This window comes from Mobula hypostoma, chromosome 27, assembly GCF_963921235.1.
Source record: "Mobula hypostoma chromosome 27, sMobHyp1.1, whole genome shotgun sequence".
Lineage (NCBI taxonomy): Eukaryota > Metazoa > Chordata > Chondrichthyes > Myliobatiformes > Myliobatidae > Mobula > Mobula hypostoma.
This window is the reverse complement of record NC_086123.1, coordinates 4657053-4680197: the sequence shown is the minus strand read 5'-3', so window position 1 is coordinate 4680197 and position 23145 is coordinate 4657053. Positions and strand designations below refer to the sequence as shown.

Here is a 23145-nt window from a genome sequence, read left to right as displayed (position 1 = left end):
TAAAAAAGCAGATTCAGTTGAGAATAAAAATCAATCGAATTACTGCAAAAAAAGTTCGAAGTTCAATGAACTACTATGGGTTGATAAAGAATGAATTAATTTTATTCATCTTATGATGAGAGCTTACTTAATTTGAAAATCTTTAGGAACTATGAACGGGATTTTTACATATCACATTATTGAGTAGGTAGCAATTCATCAACATCCTTTAGTATTTCAGCCTTAATCACAAGTAGTGGCATGGGGAGACCAGGGAGCCAATCCAATTCCAGGTCAGCAGCCTACTTACTGATAGCAGTTCATCAGTAAGGGTCACAGTGGTGAAGTAGCATTTTATTTCAATCTATTCATTCTAGTCACACAAGAATGCGAATCATACAGAAACTGGGCAAAATTGCCAAGTATTTAGCAAGATTTACTGGAGCAAAATAGTCCCATTGCATTTTGGTGGCAATTAGATCCATATTGTCATACAGCATGGATGTAGGCCCTGCAGTCCCGTGAGTCCATGTTGACCACTGTCCACCCAGCAGGCTCCAATTTCCTGTGTTCAGCCCATATCCTTATGAAGCCCTACTCCTCCACGTCTCTATCCAAAAAAACGATACTATTGTACCTGCCTCAAATAATTCTGGCAGCTCACTTCATATCCTCACTGCACTCGGTGTAAAAAAAAAGTTGCCCCTCAAGTTCCTTTTGAATGTTTCCCCTCTCACATTAAACCTATGCCCTGTAGTTTTGCCTCCCTTACCCTGGGAAAAGACCGTTACCATCCATCTTATCTATTTCTCTCAGAATTTTAAACATGTCCACAAGTTTGTCCTTCATTATCTTGATGCAAGCAGTAAAAATCTAGTATGGCCAATTTCTCCCTGTAATTCAGGCCCCCTAACCCTAGCAACATCATGTTAAACCTGTTCTGCAATTTTTCAATGAAAACTGTACTACTTTATCAGTAGAGCAAATGGCAATGCAAAAATACCAAGCTACCTCGTACAGTAATATCACATGACACTAGAAATGGAGCAAGCAGTCCCAGTCCCCTTCTGGTTTCTAATTATCAGCAAAAAATGTAGATAAATTTAATTCCACTATAGGTCATCTGCAAATTTAAACCTGTAGATATATATTAGTGAAATACATCTGTCCCCAAACAAACCTGTCTACATGCAATTTAAGAATTTCCTCTTATAGAAAAAGGCCTTATAAAGTACTTTGAAATAGAATTCAAATATTGTGTTTTCAAATACAGATTCCCCAAATTGGCCATCAATATTTGGCCAACAGCATACAATTGACTGAGTTCCAGATACTATATCTAATATGAAGCCTAAATTATTCTTTTAAGAGATTTCGAATTATTTTTACAGACAAATAACTTTCAAATAATGTGTTCACATTTAATTCTACCCATTTTATCTAATCTTTATGCAACAATTAGAGCACTTTGATGCAAATATAATTACTGTCAGCTAATGCTTTGATAATTTAGTTTCTGCAGTTCTAGATCAATACTAGTTTGGGACAGCTGAACCTGAACCCTACGATACTTCTTCAACCAGCCAGAATTTTAAATGCATTTTGCCCTACATTTCCAGCATGGACCTGAAATAATAATGTTTCCACTAACCTCCCAAATGAAATGATTCGGGTTTCATCCACAGAGATTTGGGTAAAGCCATCAGAGTGCCTTTCTCCCTGCGCATCAACTGCATGGTTATCATATCATCCACATTATACTGGTGAGTCTCCATGGCAATCACACTGAAACAAAGCAACACACATTAACTCGATATGAATCACTAAGGGTTACAATGCATAATACACTGTCCAAAATAATTAAATCTTTACACCTTTACCCCTGTTACACCAGCAAACAGAGCTAGATCAGAAATAAAATGAGAAAAGGTGGCACAAGAGGAGTACAGCCACTCAATGAACATACCAATTTCAGCTCTGTGGGTGTAAAGGAATAGAAAAGAAGGCACATACCATTCTTTCACGTGCCATAGCAATACCAAACACTGATGAATGATTATAAACAGCACTAACTGAAATCAGGCTACCCAAATCAGCTGGTGACTTGTCATCTGATTTGGGATTACCATAGAGTCCTGACGAAAGTCTCGACCTGAAACATGAACTGTTTATTCCTTTCCACTGATGCTGCCTGATCTGCTGAATTTCTCCAGCAGTGTGTACGTTACTCTAATGACTGATCTGTGAACTAAAATATCAGAGGTTAAAGAGAATTCCTATCCTGCAGAACAAGGCAGAGAAATGCTAAAGGCAGTTACTTGTTCTAACACATGCTAAAATTGTGTTACAAATTGTTATTATTAAAAAAACTGAAGGCTGCCAAAAAACCCAGGATAAATACACTTCAAATGTAATCAGTGTTCCCTCACTGAAGTACACACTAAATTTCTACGTCCCAGTCTCTTGCAATTTTAATGGCTATTAGACTGTGTCAAGCCAATAGAGTTCTCCTACAGAACCTGACCAAACAACAGCAAGATTTAAATGAACTCTTTAAATGACAGTCACTATTAATCTAGTAGAGTTCATATCAAACCTATGCTTTTTTTTTCTTGACACAGAATGCTGTTGCATAGGAATACCTTCAAAATTACTATTCCAATTAAACTTCATCTCCATTTAAACAATACTACCTGAAAATATGGTCCTTTGCTACAGACAGAAAAAAAAATCCAAAGTTCAGAGATTGGAGAGTTTCAATGCCCCAGTATTTAAACAGTATTTTTATAGCTGTGCACACATCAGCAGCTTTAAGATCAGATATAACAAGTGAATAATTTCTTCTCAATTCTGGCTGCTTTGTATCAAGTGTCATATTTCTCAGCAGCTGTGATTTGACCACATCTTCCTAGGCTTTAGGAGGAATAGTAACAAAAATCTTATTAAAAAAAGTCAACTTAAGAGTTACATACATGAAAGCTTACACAAATGTACACTCAGTGGCCACTTGTGTGGTCTGTACCTGGTGTGGTCATTTGTTCCTGTAGCCCATCCATTTTGAGGTTCAATGTGTGCATTCAGAACTGCTCTTCTGCACACCACCTGTTGCTAAGCTTTGTCAGTTGAATTACTGTCACCTTCCTGGCCATACCCCTCTGCCCTCACTTATTAATGTTTTCACCCACAGAACTGCCACACACTGGATGCTTTGTTTTTTTGAACCATTCTCTGTAAATTTTAGAGACCGTTGTGTTTGAAAATACCAGGAGATCAAGATTTCTAAGATACCCAAGACCACCCTGTCTAGCACCAATCATTCCACAGTCAATGAAGTCACTTACCCATTCAGATGTTTGGTCTATACAAATGAATGCGCTGAACAACTGAACCTCTTGCCCATGTCTGCATGCTTTTATGCATTGAGTTACTACCACATGATGGCTGATGAGAGATGTGTGTTAATGAGTAGGCACACAGGTGTACCTAATAAAGTGGCTACTGTACTTTTTCCAAAGCTGCATCATTAACCTTAAGTAGAGCCTACAGTCCATTCCATCTCATTTGGAGAAGGAGAAAGAGGGTGAGTGAGTGGGGAATGCTTCATCAGCTTAGTATTGCACTATTCACTACAACACAAGTCAAACCAGAAGTCAGAGATTCAGTGCAATCTCTTCAACTCAAGATTGGACTGAGGGCGGCCCACTTTCTCCCGTAAACCCTTTGACATCTTAAAACATTGTAACCTTCAGCAATGACCTGGGTCTCTCTTCCAAAGTATACTGCATGTTAGACTTCTGTATCCCAAGCATACAATTAAAGTTCAAAGTAATTTATTATCAAAGCATATACATCACCATATACAACCCTGAGATTCATTTTCTTGCGGACGTACCCAATAAATACAATAACCACAATAGCCATGAATGACTGCACCCAACAGTGCAAAAGACAACAAACTGAAAACACAAAAAAACAAAACAGTAATTATCAGGAACACATGATTAAGAGGCCTTGAAAGTGAGTCCATAGGTTGTGGTCACAGATCAGACATGGGGCAGGTGAAATTACCCCCTTTGGCTCAAGAGCCTGATGGCCGAGGGGCAATGACTGTTCCTGAAATTCTGTGCAAGTCCCGAGGTTCCTGATGGCCATAGTGAGAAGACAGCATGATCTGGGTGGTAGGGGGTCCCTAATGATGGATGGTGTTTTCCTGCGACACAGATCCGTGTAGATATGCTCAGTGTTGGGGAGATCTTTACGGGTGATGGACTGGGCCATACCCTTTTTTAAAAAAAAAATTAAGCACTTTCTATTCAAGGGCATTGGTGTTTCCATACCGGGCTGTAATACAGTCAGTCAATATACTCTCCACCACACCAGTCTGTCAAAGTTTTAGATGTCATGCCAAATCTCTGCAAACGTCTAAGTAGAGGTGCTGCTGTGTTTCCTTCAAAATTGCACGTAGATGCTGAGCCAAGGACAAGTAACACTGATGAGTTTAGAGTTGCTGAGCCTCTTCACCTCTGATCCCCTGATGAGGACTGGCTTTTGGACCTCTGGTTTCCTCCTGCCAGGGTTAATAATCAGCTCCCTGGTCTTGCTGACATACCAGTGAGAGTGTTGTTGTGGTATCACTAAGCCCCCCTCTGATTTACCACCAGCTTTGATTCAGCCTACAAGTGGTGTCGGCCGCAAACTTAAATATGGCATTGGAGCTGTGCTTAGCCACACAATCATTCGTGCAACGCGAGTAGAGCAGGGGTCTAAGCACAAAGCCTTGTCGTGCTCCTGCACTGAAGGAGATTGTGAAGGAGATGATGTTGCCAATCTGAACTAACTGGGGTCTGTAAGTGAGGAAATTGAGAATTCAATTGCACAAGGAGGTATTGAAGCCAAGCTCTTGAAGGCTATTGATTAGTTTTGAGGGGATGATAGCAGACATCCCGCCCTGCAAGAACTCATTTCAGGGAGGTAGCACCACCCCCCCCCACCCCTCCCCCCGCTCGGCCTCCAAGGGTGTATGTAATACTTTGCTTAGTGATTACGTCTAATCTGTAAACCAAGTTGGGTATATGCAGAAAATGTGACATTAAAATATGTAACCATATTATCATGTTTATTCTATTACAACTTTAAGCAAGACTACAGGGAGTTTGGCCTCATCACGTAGGACATTAATAGAGTAGCTCCTTAGCAGCTAGCCAGCTAGTTTAAATAACGTTAGCTATGCTAATGAACGAATGACACCTGTTAAACTCACCTCAACATCGTCTTTTACAGTCATCTGGGCAATAGAAAAGTCACTGTTGCAAACAGTGCAGCGAGCAACACTGTCATTATTTCTTGACCCCTGTCAGGCAGGGGTACACTTTAGTGTAGTCTGGGGTGAAGTACGTTTTATATATTTTTTTGAAACACTCTGCCATGGCGGTGCAGGACACGAAACTGAACTGATGGAGAGACAGAGGTCGACTGTAAAGCCCGCCCACAGAGAAAACTGATAGGTCGACTGAGAACAAAGAGAGACCAATCAGGATTCTCGCTCTCGCTCTCAAAAAAATCAATTTCCGGGATATTGTATATAATTTGCAGGTGTCAGGGAGCTTCCATCAATATGCGGGAGACTCCAAGAACTTCCGAGAGAGGTGGGATGCCTGTGATAGTACTGAATGCTGAGCTGTAGTTGATAAAAAGCATCCTGATGTATGCATCTTTGCTGTCCAGACTACCCAGGGTCGAGTGAAGAGCCGATGGAGATGGCATCTGCTGTGGACCTGTAATGCTGGTAGGCAAATTGGAGCAGATCCAATTAGCCTTTTAAAACTGTATCATGCACTTCTAAAATTTTCTAATATATGCAATATCCATGAAGCATATTCACAACTGGTCTTAAAATTTTTTCCAAATAGCATTTTAACATGTCATTTCCTCCAGCAAGGGGAAGGGGAAAAAGCAGTATCCATAGCCGAAGAAGCTAAGAGATTATAAACATTCCAGTTCAACATTAAATATTATTCAAAACGTAAAATGCATATCCCTGCTGTCTCTCTCTTATCATTGTAACCAACTGACAACAGTGGCACAGGACTTCATTCATTTCCTAAAGTAGTACTGTAGTTGTTCTACTAGTAGATATATAATCATTAAAGAACCAACTCTCACCTCTTTAGATCCTTTTTATGGACAGCTTCATAACAGATAGGGCATTTGCCCCAGGTCTTCTCACTCAAGGACAGATAGTGAAGAATGCATGCCCAACAGTAGATGTGTCCACAGCGAGTTATCTTTGCAGCAGAGGGCGGATACAAACAAATTGGGCACGAGGGGACTTCATGACTACAGATACGCTGAAAGTAAAAGGTCTGTATTAATAACCAATACACCATTACAGAGCACAGGATCAAAACTGATCAAGTACTCCGGACTCAGCTAGGTAATTAATAATGGAACTCTGGAACTCCTCCCTCATCCCTAAAAGACTGAGACAAAGTCAACTGAATACCTCAGAATATATACTAAACTATTTCATTATCACACCAGGGACAGGCACACAGATACAACTAAACCATACTCCAAAAGCATGGCAACAGGTCCACTCAGTCCTCCCAGAGCCTGTATCCCTCCCAAAAGTCATGAAGGGACTAAAAGTCCTAAAGGGACGTCCTTCTATCCTGAGGTCATTTCCTCATCCACTATAGGAATCATCCTCCACATCCACCCTATCTAGGCCTTTCAATGTTCGATGCATTTCAATGAGATTACCCTTCATTCTTCTGAATTCCAGCGGGTACAGGCCCAAAACCATCAAATACACCTCGTATGTTAAACACTTCATTCCCGGGATCATTCTTGTAAACCTCCTCTGGATCCTCAACAATTCTGGAGTATTCCTTCTTAGATAAGGAGGCCAAATCTGCTCACAATACTTGAAGTGCACTCTGCCCAATGCCTAACAAAGTCTCAGTATTAAATCCTTGCTTTTATATTCTATTCCCAACTCAACCTGCAAGTTAACCTTTAGGGAATCCTACACGTGGACTCCCAAGTCCCTTTGCACTGCTGATTTCTGAATTTTCTCCATTTAGAAAATAGTCTATGGCTTTACTCCTTCTACCAAAGTGCACAATAATACACTTCCCTCGCTGTATTCCATCTGCCACTTCTTTGCCCGTTCTCCTAATCCGTCCAAATCCTTCTGCAGACTCCCTGCTTCCTCCACCTACGTTCGTATCATCTAAAAAACTTGGCTACACAGCCATCAATTCCATCATCTAAATCACTGACATACAACATAAAAAGAACACCACTAGTCACCAACATCCAACCAGAAAAGGCCCCCTTTATTCCCACACTTTGCCTTTTACCAGTCAGCCAATCTTCTGTCCATACTAGTATCTTTTGTTAATACCACTGGCTCTTGTTAAGCAGCTTCATGTGTGGCACCTTGTCAATGGCCTTCTGAAAATCCAAGTAAATTTGGAGAAGAGGACGTAGTAGATGTCTTATTGGGCAAAAATATTGTACAAATCCCCAAGGCCTTGTGAGATGTAGCCCAGCCCGACACTCCCCTTCCTTGCTTTCCATAGCTGCTTGAGATACATCTTATAAAGCCATAAAATAAAAGTATTTTGCTGGCCAGCAGCTGAAAGGCCAAATGATAGCGAATGTGTACTTTTGTTCCCAGAAGTGCATCTGGAATAAGCCAAGCAACGACAGGCCATTTAGTCTAATGTTAGTGGTAGGGAAATTACTGGGAAAAAGAATTAAGAGATTCTAGGGAGCAAAAGAAAAAAAAAAGCGCTACACCTGGAAAAACTAGGATTGATCAGCATGGATTTGTTAAGATATCTTGTGCCAGTAATTTCATTTAGTGTTTTTTTTAAATTATTGAAAGAGATACCTAAATAAAATGGAGACAGCAGTGTGGTAGTTCTACAGGGACTTTATTGAGGTTGTTGACAAGGTTGCATGTGGAAGGCTAATTCATATCCATTAGAGCCAAGGCAAAATGGCTAACTGGGTTCAAAATTGGCTTGTTAGTAGATGGCAGAGGGAGATGATAGGTGATTGTAAGCCTGTGACCAGCAATGTACCACGGGATCCTTGCTGTTTGATAACTTGGATGTGAATATAGGAAATATCATGTTCTGCGTCATGAAGAGGGGAGTATGAGGTTATGAAATGATATTAATACAAACGTTTGTAAATTGGGAGGGACAACAGCAAACGGAATTTAATTCTAATAAGTGTGAGCTGATGCTTTTTATTTGGGGAAGGGAGCTCTAATAAGGTTTTTGCATATGGCATGAATTTTAGAACCCCAAGAAGCACTGGGGACCTTGGTGTACAAGTGCAAATAACACTGTACATATCCGCCCTGGTAGATAGGGTGATAAAGGCAGCACGTGGGTACTCACTTTCATTAGCTGGGGCATTGAGTATAGAGAGGTGAGATCTTGGTCTCCACCTGATCATGGTACGACTTTTTTTTTTTAAACTTTGGTTCGGCCACAGCTGGAGCTAGACATAGTACTGTGTACAGTGCTGGTCACTACAAAGGATGTAATTGCACTGGAGAGAGTAAAGATTTATCAGTTGTTACAAGGAGACTGGATAGATTGGCTTTATTTCCTTCAGCAGAAGAAACCAAGGGTGAACAGGACAGAAAAAATACAAACTTATGAGAGCATAGATAAGGTGGATTGCAAAAACCTTTGCTTTCTGGCATTAGATGGTCTCGTTATAGGGAAACATCTCAAACAAACATCCTAAATATCTAAAGCATCCTAAAGTTTCAAAAGATTTTGACTGAAATTAGATGTTTTCTGGGGTAGATCCAATATTTGTTTTGCAATCCTTCAAGGAATGAACAGAACAAATCATCTTTATCATCCCAGATACAAAAATACTTACCACCTGTTGTACAAAGTCCCAGTTCACCAACGTATCTGGGTCAGCTAAGTGAATACTGTAGTCCTGCTCTTCAGAAACCACAAACTGACAGCTTCAATAGAAAAGATGGGCAGTTAGCCAACAAAACTTAAATTAAACTTTAGAACAGATATTTAACATTTGCAATCCTTTTACTGTTCTTTAGTCCCTGCTGTCTTCTGTGCCAAATACAAACACCCTATCAGATCAAAAATACAAGTAACAATAATTTGAGCAGTACAGATATTCATCTAATTTGCCTTAATTAATTCTGCACCAGATACTTACCAAAAAAAACTCTTAACAAATATCCAGCAAACATTCATTGAATGAGAATTCTGCAGCACAAACGAGCCCTTTCTGCCATCATCCATGCCAATGCTGATACCAATCAACATTAATCACACTGCCCACATTAGCCCCGTTTCCCTCTATGCCTTTCCTATCCAAATATCTGTAATTCCATCCCCTTCTACCATCCCTTCTGACAGCTTGTTCTAGATATTAACCACCATCTGTGTGGAGGAAAATAAAACCTACTTAAAAAGGAGATCTGAGGGATATTTCTCCTCTCACCCGAAACTTGTTCCAGCTAGCTGTAGACTCTCCTCCCCAGTAAAAATTCTGGCCATCTAGCATATCTCAACCTTTCAATGTTAGAAACCTCTAAAAACCTCACCTTGTGGCTACAGACCACCACCACCACCACCCCCACTAATTCCAGGGAAGAGCCTGGTGAGCCTATTCTGCACTCTAATACTACCACATCCTTCCTGGAGTGAGGCAACCCAAATTGTACATAATACGACAAAGGTAGTCCAGCCATTGCTTTGCCCAAATGCCATGTTATAGTCTAATCCTATGAAGGCAAGCAGACCACCCTCTCCACTTGTGTTGTTATTTTCATGGAGCTGTGGACTTGTACCTCAAGATCTCTCAGTACATTGACACTCCTAAAAGATCCCTGCCATTGAATCTATATCACCTACAAGAATGGCTTTCCAAAGTGCATTACCTCACATATGATAGATTAAATTCCACCTAATCTTTGAGCTGACCTACATCCCACTGTATCCCTGGCAACCTTCTTCACTGTCTACAGCCCACTAACTTTTGCAGTATCTGCAAACTTACTAATCAGGTTCCAACCCTTCTCATCCAAGTGATTTACATTTATTTCAGAGGTTTCAGACCCAATCAAAGAAATACCCATCCACATAAACCTCTACCTCCCATCACCAATCCAATCCTGGATCCAGTTTTTCCAACACACCTGATCCCTTGTGTCTTGATCATCTGCCATATGAAACTTTGTCAAAAGCCTTTAACAAGGTCATGTAACCAAATCCACTACTCTGCCTTTATAAATTCTCTTAGTTACCTTCTCAAAAAAAAATTTGAAGATGTTATCTCCTGCCTGAAATCATACTGATGATAATCAGTTCCCACATTCTCAAATTGATAATCTTGTCCCTCAATCTGCTCCCAAAACTACCCCAACCACTAATACAAAGTTTACTGGGCTGTAATTTAATTGGGACAATACTACCTGTACTCCAATCTCCTGATACATCAACTGTGGTTACAACAATACAAAAACTTGTCAAGAGTCCCAGCAATCTCCACCCTTGCTCCCCACTTTAAGGTGAAATAAATTCTCTGAGCCTGGGGATTTATCCAACCTAATGCACTCCAGTATTTCCAGTACTTCCTCCTGCCTGATAGAGATATGCACCCAAATATAAGCAAAACCTTCCCTCAACTTTCTCGTCTTCACATTCTTCTCCCTGCTGGATACGGATGAGAAGTATTCATTTAGGATCTTGCTCATAGCCCCTGGTTTCATGAGTATATTACCCCTCTGGTCTTGGAGGGAAACTGTTCTTTCCTTAGTTATCCCCTTGCTTCTAATATACTTAAAAGATTTTAGGATTCTCTTTAATCCTACGTGTCAAGGTCATTTCATGGTCCATTTTGTTCTCCAATTTCTTTCTCAAGATTTCATCTACAGTGCCTTGAAAAAGTACTCAGCCCCACAACTATTTTCACATTTTACTGTGTCATTTTCTAAATTTAAAATATTGAAGTAGGATTTTTGAGCAAATCTAAACATTGTGCATCATAAGAAATTTTCCAAAACCTGTCAACAATTTACTAAAAATTAAAAAACAAAAGTTGTGAGGCTGAAAGAGCATTCATCCACTTTGTAATTACTACACTAACTTTCCTCAGGTGCAATATACTTAACACCTTACCAACTCAGCCAATTTGTTGATTTAGAAAATTGGAGGATCACTTGTTTCCAATGAATTCATAATACCCCCCCTCTCTCTATACAAGGTCCAACAGTATAGTAGGCTTTCAACAGACTAAACCAAAATGAAGAGAAAAGAGCATTCAAGCCAAATAAGAGAAATTATAATAAAGAAGCACAAATCTGGGGAAGGATACAAGACCATCTCAAAAGGCATTGAATACGTCTCAGAGCTCTGTGCAGTCCATCATGAAAAAGTGGAAAAGATATGAAACTCGGCCCCTCTAGTCACTAAAGAATAGCACTTGTAAGAGAGGCTACTGTAATGCCAACAGTCACTCTGAGTGAGCTGCAGAGGTCAATGGCTATAACTGGAGATGAAGTTCATGGCTCCACAATTTCTAAGCCTTGCACAAAAGGAGTATTTATGTAACAGTGGTAAAGACAACCTAGATTTTTTTTAAAAAGCCTGTAAAGACTTTGCAAAGCATCACTTACAAAATTACGTAAAGATGTGGAAGAAGGATGGGACTAAAGTTGAACTATTTGGCCTCTACACTAAGTGGTGTAAGTCTAATACTGCTCAACCAGGTAGCACCATCCCTACTGTAAAGTACGATGGAGGTAGCATCATGCTATGGGATGCTTTCCAGAAGCAGGGACCGAATATCTGCTCAGGATTGATAGGAAGCTGAATGCTGCTAAATACAGAGAGATCCTGGATAAAACCCTGCTTGTCTCTACCAGTAAGCTTAAACTGGGGTTCATCCTTCAAAAGGAAACCCAAAGAACATTGCCAAAACAACCAGAGTGGCTTTAAATGAAGAAAATTGATGTCCTTGGGTAGCCCAGTCAAGGGTCCTGACCTTAACCAGATCAAAAATCTCCAGCAAGACCTCCACTGCCACTCCCCAACTAACCTGGCACAGCTTGAGCAATTTTACAAGGAGGAATGGGCAAATCCTGATCCATCACATTGTGCAAAGCTAATAAGAGACTTATCCAAAAAGACTACTGGCTTTAACAGCAGCAAGGAATGGTTCAACTAAGGAATGAATACTTTTGAAATACTAATATTTCCATTTTTCTATTTTTTAGTTTTCTAAGATTTTTAAAGAACTTTTCATGCATTATTTTACCTTGTTTTTTTGGGCTCTACCGTGAAAAAACAATGTGATTTCACAAATAAAAATTCTCAGTTAAATTGATCAAAACCCTGGTTGTAATACTCATTTATGTGAACAAAGGGTTGGGGACTGAATAGTTTTTCAAGGTACTGTCTATCTCCTATAACCTCAACTGACTTATTTCCTATACCTTACATAACTTCTTTTCCTTAGATAAAACCTGTGACATTCTTCATTAACCAAGGTTCACAATGACTCTGAACCCCTACTATCTCACACTTATCAACTTATTTTCCCTTCCATCATCTACTCCCAATCCAACACTCCCAGATCCTGTCTTACACCAAGATCCACATTTCCCTAGTTTAAGGGCCCTAACTTGAGGACCAACTCTTTTTATGACCACTGATCTGTTCCCAAGATGACAGGGGGAAAAGTACATCCTAGTGGGACACACAACATACTGAAAATCCTCTTGAATGCATTTTACACCTTCCTTCCTACCTGAACTATGGCAATCCCAATCCATAACAGTTAGCCACACAAAATGGTTAGAAAATAAGCATACTTTCCAATTCTACTTATCAGTACCCCTTAGAATAAGGTAGGCACCTTTGTAAACATCAGAAAAATTCAACGCTTCTTACCTTCAGTCAGAATAAGCCGGTAGGGAAAATGAAATGTTATTGCTTCAAAGTGTACCATGTCAGTCAATGAATATATGGAGCTTTAATATACTAAATTTAAATTAATAACTTTAGTGCCAACTATAAGAAATGGCTTTCAATTGTTGGCACAACTGAGGAACAAATTCCAGCATTTAAAACTGTTCAGAATAAAGAGCCATGTTCACATTTTGACTAAATAACATGAAAATTAATCAATCGGGTATCTGTACAATAATACTAAAATCAAAGTGAACAAACAGAAGTCACCGAATTAATGTTGCTCTACTTACTTGGCCTGGAGAAACTGCTCCTTGTTGAATGGCTTATGCTTCAGTCTCCATTTGTTTCTTTTACCCCAGCGTCCATAAGAACCACCATCACATAGTGAGCCCGACTGTCCACGAGGTTCAAAAGTAAAATTTAACAAGTGGTTTAGGCTTATCTTCTTGGGACCAGTAAACTGGGCAGGGCTGAACTCTGCCCTTCGCACCTCTGCTACCTGCAGATAGAAGGGGGGAAAGTCCATTCATTTCCAATAAATTGTTCTCTCCCCTCCACTTTTTAACGTATTGTGCACCCATTAACTGGAGTGGGCAAGAACCCTGAAGTGTTGTGTATAATTCACCAGTCGTGTACGGGGGCCACAGAACACACAATGACAATGCTGGTGATGAGTGTACTTGGCACTCTGGGCCAGCTCACAAGAGTCCACCCAAATCTTCATCTAAGAACTGTGCAAGTGAACAATATGTAATTAAAGAATACTGCATCAAATGTTTACAAACCCCAAGCACAAGTATAAATGATAACACCTCCATACAGCAGAATAAAAATTAAAAACCATTAGCCTATACAGATTGATAACCATACACCTGTTAAGGGGAAACACTGTCCGAGTGCAGTAGGTGCTCCAATGCATCCTGCACTCTGGGATTAGGGTAAAATGCCAACATAAAAGGCAGTTAAAATTTTGTTCTGCTAATAATCTCAGAAACAATAACTACTCTCTGCACTGCATCATGCATCATTACTATTAAAGAAATTTAAGTGAGAGCATTCAATCTCACCTCCTCCCGTCGACCACCATTACCAGAAGTGCTAAAGGATTTGTTGGCACCACGTGCAGGGGGTCTCTTGTCAAAAGCTTTGCTTTTCTGTGGAAAGGAGCGGCGGGTCTGGTTGGAAACATTTTCATTCTTGGGAAAAGATGGGTCTCGTTTTCTGTTGTAGCGTTTTGATCCATTTCCAGATTTACCATCTGAAAAAGTTTTTAAAAATTATTCATTTTTTTATCCTCATGGATAGAACCTACAACTTGAATAAGAAATCCAAGGATCTTGTAAGTCACTCAAGAGGCTTCTGGTGGCATTGAAAAATGATCATAAACCACCTAAATGTCCAAATCTTCCATATAATTACTGCATCAACTGTATTCCCATTAAGAATTCCCACAAAAAGTGATAAAACATGCCCATCCCGCAGCATCTTTCAAAGAGTAAAGTTCATTCATATGGCTGAACCATTTTCAAAAAACAATAAATCATCATGACCTGCAGCAAATATCAAGGCACTTGATGTTTCATTACAAAGCTAGCAAAGGGAACAGTTTCTAAAATCAGAACAAACAGTCAAAGAGCTGATATCACTATCAGGCCTACCTGCCAAGATGTACAGACATTTAAACAATTAAGAGTATTACAGGAATTGGATTTCTACAGTCAAAGAGGTTTCCAAATAGGTTTTGTGAAAAAGAGGAAATATGTACTTCGCATTTAATGTTATTTTAATATAGTGAGCTGAACAGCAGTTTCACTGAATTCGCATTGCCTGTGCATGGTTTCTTGCACACAGCGAGGAGTTGGGGTAGGCATGCAATCAGAACTGTAATATGCAAGTTACCATCAGTAACACTGGACCTCTTGTGGGACACAGGATGGAGAGTGTGTGGAAATGAGGGATATTTGTAGGTCTGAATTGGGAGAATTTTAGGAACCCCCCCCGCCCCCGCCAAAAGATAACTAAAAATTTAAATGATGGACAATATAGGAGAGCAAGAAATGGGAAATCAGTTTGAAGAATTTCCAAATATTTCAGAAAACACAGGGAACTTAAAACTTGAGGAAAAAGGAAATGATAAGCATTTTGACAGAAGATAAAAATTTACCAAGAGCGTGAAAGAGGAACTGCAGCAGAAAAAAGTCTGAAAAATCCATATCTGACTGCTATTCAAAGGAGCAGCTGTAAAAACAGTAGACACATTGTTCATTAATTTCACCATCGGGATTCCTGAAAAGTCCCAACTGATTAGGAAACAGCATATAGTACTTCATTTTGATCGGGCCAGTGAAAGGAGGGAGCCAACAATGCCTGGCTTAACAGAACCCTGAAAATGCTTAGTGTTCATTCTTGAAGAATCTTCTGGACAATGAGAACACAATAATAAATCAACTTCTGGTTTAAGATGCTCCTGGTGAAACACAACGATGCCTTGCAGGCAGCAAACAAAACCTCTAACCACTATTGATCACACATTTTCTGGGCAACGATCACTGCAATCAATAGCTTGCAACTTCCCTTTTGGAGTAGCAGTTTTTGAACCACCTGTACAATTTGGCATTTTTGCAGTGTGAACTTTTTAAAGACTTGAAGACAGTTGCAGCATGGTGTGTACAGGCCAAATCAAGGTGGCGAGGAACGAGCCAATGTTGGCCATTGCTGGAGAGGACTTGAAGCTGATTCAAAGTACCAGATCCGAGGCGAGGCAGAGCTGGGGCAACAGGGCCCAGGCCCAAGAGAGGGGATCGAGCCAATGTTTGGCAGATTTAAGCACCTGGGTAAGATTGGAAAGGGCAGGTATGGGCCGAATTGAGGTGGTGGGGCCTAGGTCCACAAGCAAGGATCGAGCCGATGTAACAGCACCGTGGTAGATACCATTTCCGTAGCTCTATACTCATCTCTGGAACATAAAGTAAAGACAATGACATCAGATTATTGTTCACTGATTACAGTTCCTCCTTCAATACAATATTTCCAAGTATACATCTCCAGACTGGCACTCAACTCCTCCCTCTTTAGCTTGATCCTTGAATTTCTGGCCAACAGACTACAATCAGCAAGAACAGACAGAAATACTTCCACTATAATTTTCCTCAGCACAGGAGGCCCACAATGTTGCACCCAGAGACCCCTGCTCTACTCCACATACACTCATGACTGTAAGCCAAACTCTGTTGTAGCTTCTAACTTTAGAAGTTTGCAGATGACACCACTGTAATGAACCAAATCTTAAATAATGATGAACAGGAGTACAGGAAGGAGAGAGAGCCGAGTGAGTACAAGCCCTGAGCCATCAAGCACTACTCATATGAAAATAGTCTCTGCCTTTATTCCTTCTACCAAAGGGCATCACCATACACTTCCTGGCACTGTATTTCATCTGTCCCCATCACTTTTTCTCCTAACCTGTTCAAGTCTTTCTGCAAACTCCCTATTTCCTGAACAATATCTGGCCCTGCCCACCCAGCAAACTGCCCTTTCCAAAAGCTCCCTTCTGGAACGTGCTATAGGGCTATTAAAAAAAACTTCATGCCATCTTAAAAGTTTTCCCCCACGTAGTTACTGTGATCAGCCGTTCCAACCCACCCCTCTATTACCTCTGTCATTACACTGCACTGTGAATACTTTAAACCACTTTTTATAATGCTGTTTACACTGTAAATACATACCGTTTTATGGACATTTCATTCCATTTCTGTGCTTCTTAAATGATTCTTTATCATTGTGGATTATTGTTTTTTATTGCATGTCATACCAACTCAAATTCCTAATAACGTAAATGTATATAGCGAATAAAGGTGATCCTTGATCTATCCTTGTATGCATCTACAAACTTAGCCACAAAACCAGTTTTTTTTTAGTTTAAATAAAGCTTCCCAATCTTCGAGCTTCCTGCTAATTTTTACGATGTTGTATGCCCTCTTTGACTTCCCTCATCAACCGCAGTTGCCTCACCCTTCCTCTACAAGGGGTGATTGATAAGTTTGTGGCCTAGGGTAGGAGGCATCAATTTTAGAAAACATGGCACATTTATTTTTCAACATAGTCCCCTCCTACATGTACACACTTAGTCCAGCGGTCGTGGAGCATATGGATCCCTTCTTTGTAGAAGTGGTCCACAGCAGGGGTGATTGATAAGTTCATGGCCTAAGGTAGAAGGAAAGGAGTTATACAGCTCTCATTAGATGCACGTGCAGTTCAACTCTGAGTGGAAATGCAGAAAGTTTGAAGTTTCTCCTCATCTCCTTCTACCTTAGGCCACGAACTTATCCCTGCTGTGGACCGCTTTCTGGAGGTCCAAGACGCCGACTTCTACAAAGAAGGGATCCGTATGCTCCATGACAGCTAGACTAGTGTGTAAATGTAGAAAAAATAAATGTGCTAGGTTTTCTAAAATTGACTGCTTCTACCTTAGGCCATGAACTTATCAATTACCCCTCGTAAAATGCGTGTTCTTTGGAATAAACCTACCCCACATCTTCCACATTACGCCCAGAAACTCCAACCACTGCTAGCTACTCTATCATCATCCCTACTAAGGTCCCCTTCCAATCAACTTTAGCCAGCTGCTCTCCATTCCTCTGCAGTTGCCTGATTATAGAATTAGCTGTTCCACTCAAGCTGCAGGGTTTGGGTTAGCACGCACATTGAGAGTTGAAGGGTCTGTTCCAGTGCTGAACTGTTCAACATCCTGTGTCAAAGTACAAGGCAGGATGTTACATGACCAAAGGGATGATGGCGCAAGACAAAAAGAGGACAAAAAGATGAACTAATGATTGTGTAAGTGGCAGTAAAATACTTTGAAGTCATTATTGAATTATCATTGTTGAATCCAAAAGGCTGCAAATTGCCTTGTCAAAAAATGGCTCATCATGTTTTTATTGATCATTATTAGTGTTGGAAGCATAAAAACTGTCAAAGTGGGGTAGAGAACCAGGTGACCAGAAGCTTCAGATCATACTTAGTCAGCGCAGCAATATTCCACAAAGCAGTCATGCATTCTGCACAAAGTATCTTTGCAAGCATACACTTTGAACATAGACATAATACATACACAGAATAAACCTCTATGTATTTTGCTGAAAATGCTCAGGAGATTAGGCTGCATCTGCAAAGACGAGGTTAACTTTGCAAGTCAATGATTTTTCATCAGTCTTGGGACAAGTTAGAAATTAAAATGAGCTTTAAAACACAGAGAGAAGAGGGGCGTTTGTGAAAAGGTGGACAAAAAGAAAATAGCAAATGGTGGTAGTACTAGGGTGGAGAAGGCTCCAGAATTATGACTACATGAGATTCAAACAAGAGATGACCAAAAATATTTTTCACATGAAAACATAGTGAAATGCGTTCTGTTTCAAATCAAATCAGTGAGGATCGTGCTGGGCAGCCCACAAACAAGGTCATGCTTCCAGCACCAACAGGACATGCCCACAACTTATTAAGTCTAACCGGTACACCTTTTGAACGTGGGAGGAAACCGAGGTACCCAGAGGAAACCCATGCAGTCAGAGAGAACACAGAAACTCCTTACAGACACCGGTGGGAATTGATCCCGATCTTACAGCTAGCATTACACTGCCATGCTGCCCCAAGAGGTTTAGGAAGTTAAATATGTAATAAATTAGAAAACACTGCAGTTGCGTGATATAATCAACAGGTTAGGCATTTACCTGCAAAGACAATCAAAAGCCATTAAAGGAAGGTAGGAAAAGCACAAGAACGTAAATGTAAAACACAGGGCTGCAGGACATGTCCATGTGTTAACTGAAAGATAGAGCCAGTAATACGCAATAACTCAGTCCTTATCTTCACAACTGATAGAAATTATGCGAAGTCATCAAACCGATTGTGAAAAGCTATAACATGTCCACTGAGATGAGACACTGTTCCTCAAGCATATGTTTATCCCTCGATTATAACAGTACAGGAGGACACAGACCAGAGTTATCAAAGTGTAGGACTGGGTCACTACTGCATACTGAACATAGGCATTCTGCACATCAATGACTTCTCCAATGCAGAGTAAACCATATAGTGAATTAACATTGACTGCAGTACGGATTAGAAAAAATGTAAGTAACTTATTCCTTCCCTTAGAAGGACAGAGATGAAAGTGATACTTCTCCAGAGGCTGCTCAGGAAGTGGTTCTCTCTTTGCCCCCATTAACTATTCACTGGATTATCTCTAACATTCCCATTAGAACACTAGTCTCACTCTAACCATCTCTCTCCCACTCAATCTGTGGTTTAAAATTAACTGGTTTCCTTCCCCCCCCCCCCAGTTGTGGCAAAAGGTATCCACCCTGAAACATTAACTGTCTCCAGAGATGTTGCTTAACTGTTGCATCTCTGCTGCATTTTCTGTTTTGTTCCTGTAGGTTTTTTTAAAAAAAAGCTTGGATAAGAATAGGGCATTTAAAAAATACTATGTTACACTGTTAATTTAATGTTGACTCGTGAGGAAGTACCAAGTCATAAGATGAGATGCAGTTTCTTGAGTTTACATTGGTCTTCAATGAAACACACAAGACCAAAGGCAGTGATCAAATGTGTAAGTGTTGCAGAGAATTAGTGACAGACTAGGGTAACATGCAAATACAGATGGTCTGCCAAGTAGTCATCTAATTCATGTTTACATGCTCCAATCTAGTTTCTCAATTTCCTAAAGGATTAATGACAACCTTATACTTAACATCCTGTGTATCTGCTTTACAAACCATCAATCCTTAAAACAAAGCTGGTCAAGACATAAAGACAGATTATAAACTTAACATCTAATCCTAAATTAAAATCAAATCACAAATTCAACCTAAACCATTTCATTCAAAACAAAATGAGATGCAACGATAAAAAAAATCATAAACAAAAGCTGCCACAACTTAAGAAACTAGCCATGTATTATATTCTAAATTATAAGAACCGTGGATGTAAAACTCATAAACCATCGAAGTAGATGAAAGGAGTGACTCTCTTCAAACACAGTTTGGTGTTTACTCAAGACGCTCAATCAACCTGACAGCGAGCAACACACACAAAATGCTGGAAGAACTCGGCAGGCCAGGCAACATCTATGGAAAGCAGTACAGTCGACGTTTCGGGCCGTGACCCCTCCTCAGGACTGCCTGGCCTGCTAAGTTCCTCCAGCATTTTGTGTGTGATGCTTGGATTTCCAGCATCTGCAGATTTTCCCTCGTTTCCGAGAGCGAGCCCTCTCTTTGTGCTACATCAGAGACTTAGGGAAGATCATACAGTGTCTGCAGTGTCCTTGGAAACTACAACTTTCTGTCTCCACAAACATTGAAGACACAGGAGACTGCAAGAACTCAGCCGGTCTCGCAACATTTGGGGGAGGAGAGGAATTGTCGCCGTTTGAGTCCTGATGCCAGGTCGATAATTCCTTTCTTCCGGGAGATTTTGTCGAAAATCAACCCTGGGAAGAGGTGGCGGCGTGGTCATTTACCACCGGCCAGCTTGTAAACATCGCCAGCGCTGGGAGGGGCCTCGGCCGTCCTACCTTGTTTGGTTTTACTGTCCGCGGGCGGCGCCTTGGTGGGCCCTGCCGAAGAGGATCGCGCAGACTTCTTTTCCATGTCTGGATTTTCCAGCATCAGCTTCCAGCAGCTCAATGGGAACGACGTGGCTGGTTGTGCCAACCGATTTTCCACAGGGCATCGCGTAAATGGGCCTAACTTTAATCTTCATCATGGCGACCTCTGCATCGTGACCAATCTGAAAATGGCGAAAGTAAACAGGAGCGGAGCCGAGGTATAAACGGAGCGGAGGGGGCGGGGGCGAGCTCGGCCCGACACAAGCCCTTTGGGGTGAGCGGAATGGATCCTGTCGTTTCACTTCGCCCCCACCCCGCGCTCCTGCAGCGGCTTTCTTGTGTCAGGCCGCACACCCTCCAACACACCGTCACCTCCCTCTCGGCACGGCGACGGCTCGCCACAGACACCGCCAACCCCCACGGACTCCCTTTATATAGGCGTCAAAAGTCCGCGCCTGCGCGCCGGGGCACGGTGGGAAATGTAGTCTTATCCATCCCTATCTCCAGCAAGCAGCTTTGTTTACTCACGGCTCTTGTCACAACCACCCTCTACTTACGTTGATTTAAACATACTGTCTTACCAATCAAATACTAGATGTAAATGGCGTAAACCAAGGAGCATTGTTTCCCTGGCTAACATAAAATTGTACACTTGGGGATCATGATTGTCATAATTAATTATATTTTTATTTCCATAGTAAGCAATACTGTACACAAAATGCATATCCAGTCTTAATCGTTGGAGGAGCACCATCTTATATTCCGTCTGGGTAGCCTCCAACCTGATGGCATGAATATTGACTTCTCTAAGCAACACACACAAAATGCTGGTGGAATGCAGCTGGCCAGGCAGCATCTATAGGAAGAGGTACAGTCGACGTTTCCGGTCGAGACCTTTCGTCAGACAGGATGAAGGGTCTCGGCCCGAAACGTCGACAGTACCTCTGCCTATAGATGCTGCCTGGCCTGCTGCATTCCACCAGCATTGTGTGTGTGTTGCTTGAATTTCCAGCATCTGCAGATTTCCTCGTTATTGATTTCTCTAACTTACATTAATGCCTCTCCTCCCCTTCTTACCCCATCCCTAATTTATTGTTTGTTTATTTCTCTCTCTCTCTCTCCCTCTCACAATAACTCCCCTGTTCTTCATCTTCCTCTGGTGCTCCCCTCCCCCTTTCTTTCTTCCAAGGCCTTCCATCCCATGATCCTCTCCCTTCTCCAGCCTTGTATCCCTTTTGCCAATCAACTTCCCAGCTCTTGGCTTCATCCCTCCCCCTCCTGGCTTCTCCTATCATTTTGGATCTCCTCCTCCCCCTTTCAAATCTCTTACTATCTCTTTTTTCCGTTAGTCCTGACGAAGGGTCTCGATCCGAAACGTTGACTGTACTTCTTCCTATAAATGCTGCCTGGCCTGCTGCATTCCACCAGCATTTTGTGTGTAACCAGTCTTAATGCTGAGTTTCCACTGAAAACACTGACTATCTTCACACACACACACACACACACACACACACACACACACACACACACATCCCCAGATGTTGTTTGACTAGATGAGTTCCAGTAGCAGGTTATTTGTTGATGATCAGCAATAGTCGGGCAGAAACATCCTACAAACAGATAGAAGAGAAGATTAGTGGAAACGTTAGCATCGTCAAGACCCTAAATTTAAATTGTTCTATGTTTCTTTTTACAGGTTGCTATTAAGTATTGCAAATTTAGTCTTTTGATGATTTTTGCATAAATGTGGGCAATTCCAGACATAATTTTTAAACAGAGCCTGTGATCTGCTAAATTGTTTCAACTTTTGATCAGTTTCCTTTCAAGCTGCATAAACATTTTTGTTTGTGTGAGGGAAGGGGATTTGGGGGGGGGAAATGACTCGATGGTCCTGTTCTGTTTTTGTTCGGGGGAGAGGGAGTTGGAGGTTGATGATCCTGTTGCCGTTCTTTTCTTTCTTGGTTCTGTGGCTATCTGGAGAAGAAGAATTTCAGAGTTGTAGATTTTGATAATAAAGGAACCTTTGGACATTAGTCAGCATGCATCAAATTTCCACGGATGCGAAAGTTGATGACTTATATATATATATACTGTATTTTTGCATCCAAAATGAATGTGCAATTTTTTATGATCTTCAAGTCAAGTTTGTTGTCATTTGCATAAATACAGTGTGGCACACAATGAAAAACATGCCGCATCATCACAGGCATGTATATTCAGATAAAACAGAAAGCATACACAAATCGTGCAGTGAAGAAAAAAGAATGGAATATCAGATAAAAATAATTAGAAACAAGTCCATGGTAGAGTTAGGGTTGTGCAGATCAGTTCAAAAACCCAATTTAAGACTTTCTTTATGAAATAATACATTGCTGAATGGATTTTGTCTTTTTTTTAAACCTCAATTTAATGATCATACTCAAACATCTCAAGTCACATTCCATGACGTAAGGACATTTATCCAGGATACCAGTGCAATGCAGACTCAGTGGTTCTTTTCCGTTGAGACATCTAATCAAAAATCCCCATATCCTATAAGGCCCTTTCAAGCAAATGTCAAAGATCCCATGGGACTATTTAAAA

The 23145-nt window shown here is 40.8% G+C and overlaps 1 protein-coding gene across 1 annotated transcript in view; it reads right to left on the bottom strand.

The window, feature by feature from the left end:
* rnf10 (ring finger protein 10) overlaps window positions 1-20987 on the bottom strand; it is a 40156-nt gene extending 19169 nt beyond the window's left edge. Inside the window, exons 1-6 of the mRNA XM_063034418.1 lie at window positions 20530-20987; window positions 14027-14217; window positions 13250-13458; window positions 8893-8983; window positions 6142-6326; window positions 1631-1764 (exon numbers count right to left, since the gene is read on the bottom strand). Coding sequence (XP_062890488.1) covers window positions 1631-1764; window positions 6142-6326; window positions 8893-8983; window positions 13250-13458; window positions 14027-14217; window positions 20530-20623 — 904 coding nt within the window. The 5' untranslated portion in view covers window positions 20624-20987. The remainder of the gene's footprint in view (window positions 1-1630; window positions 1765-6141; window positions 6327-8892; window positions 8984-13249; window positions 13459-14026; window positions 14218-20529) is intronic.
* Between the last annotated feature and the right edge of the window lie 2158 nt (window positions 20988-23145).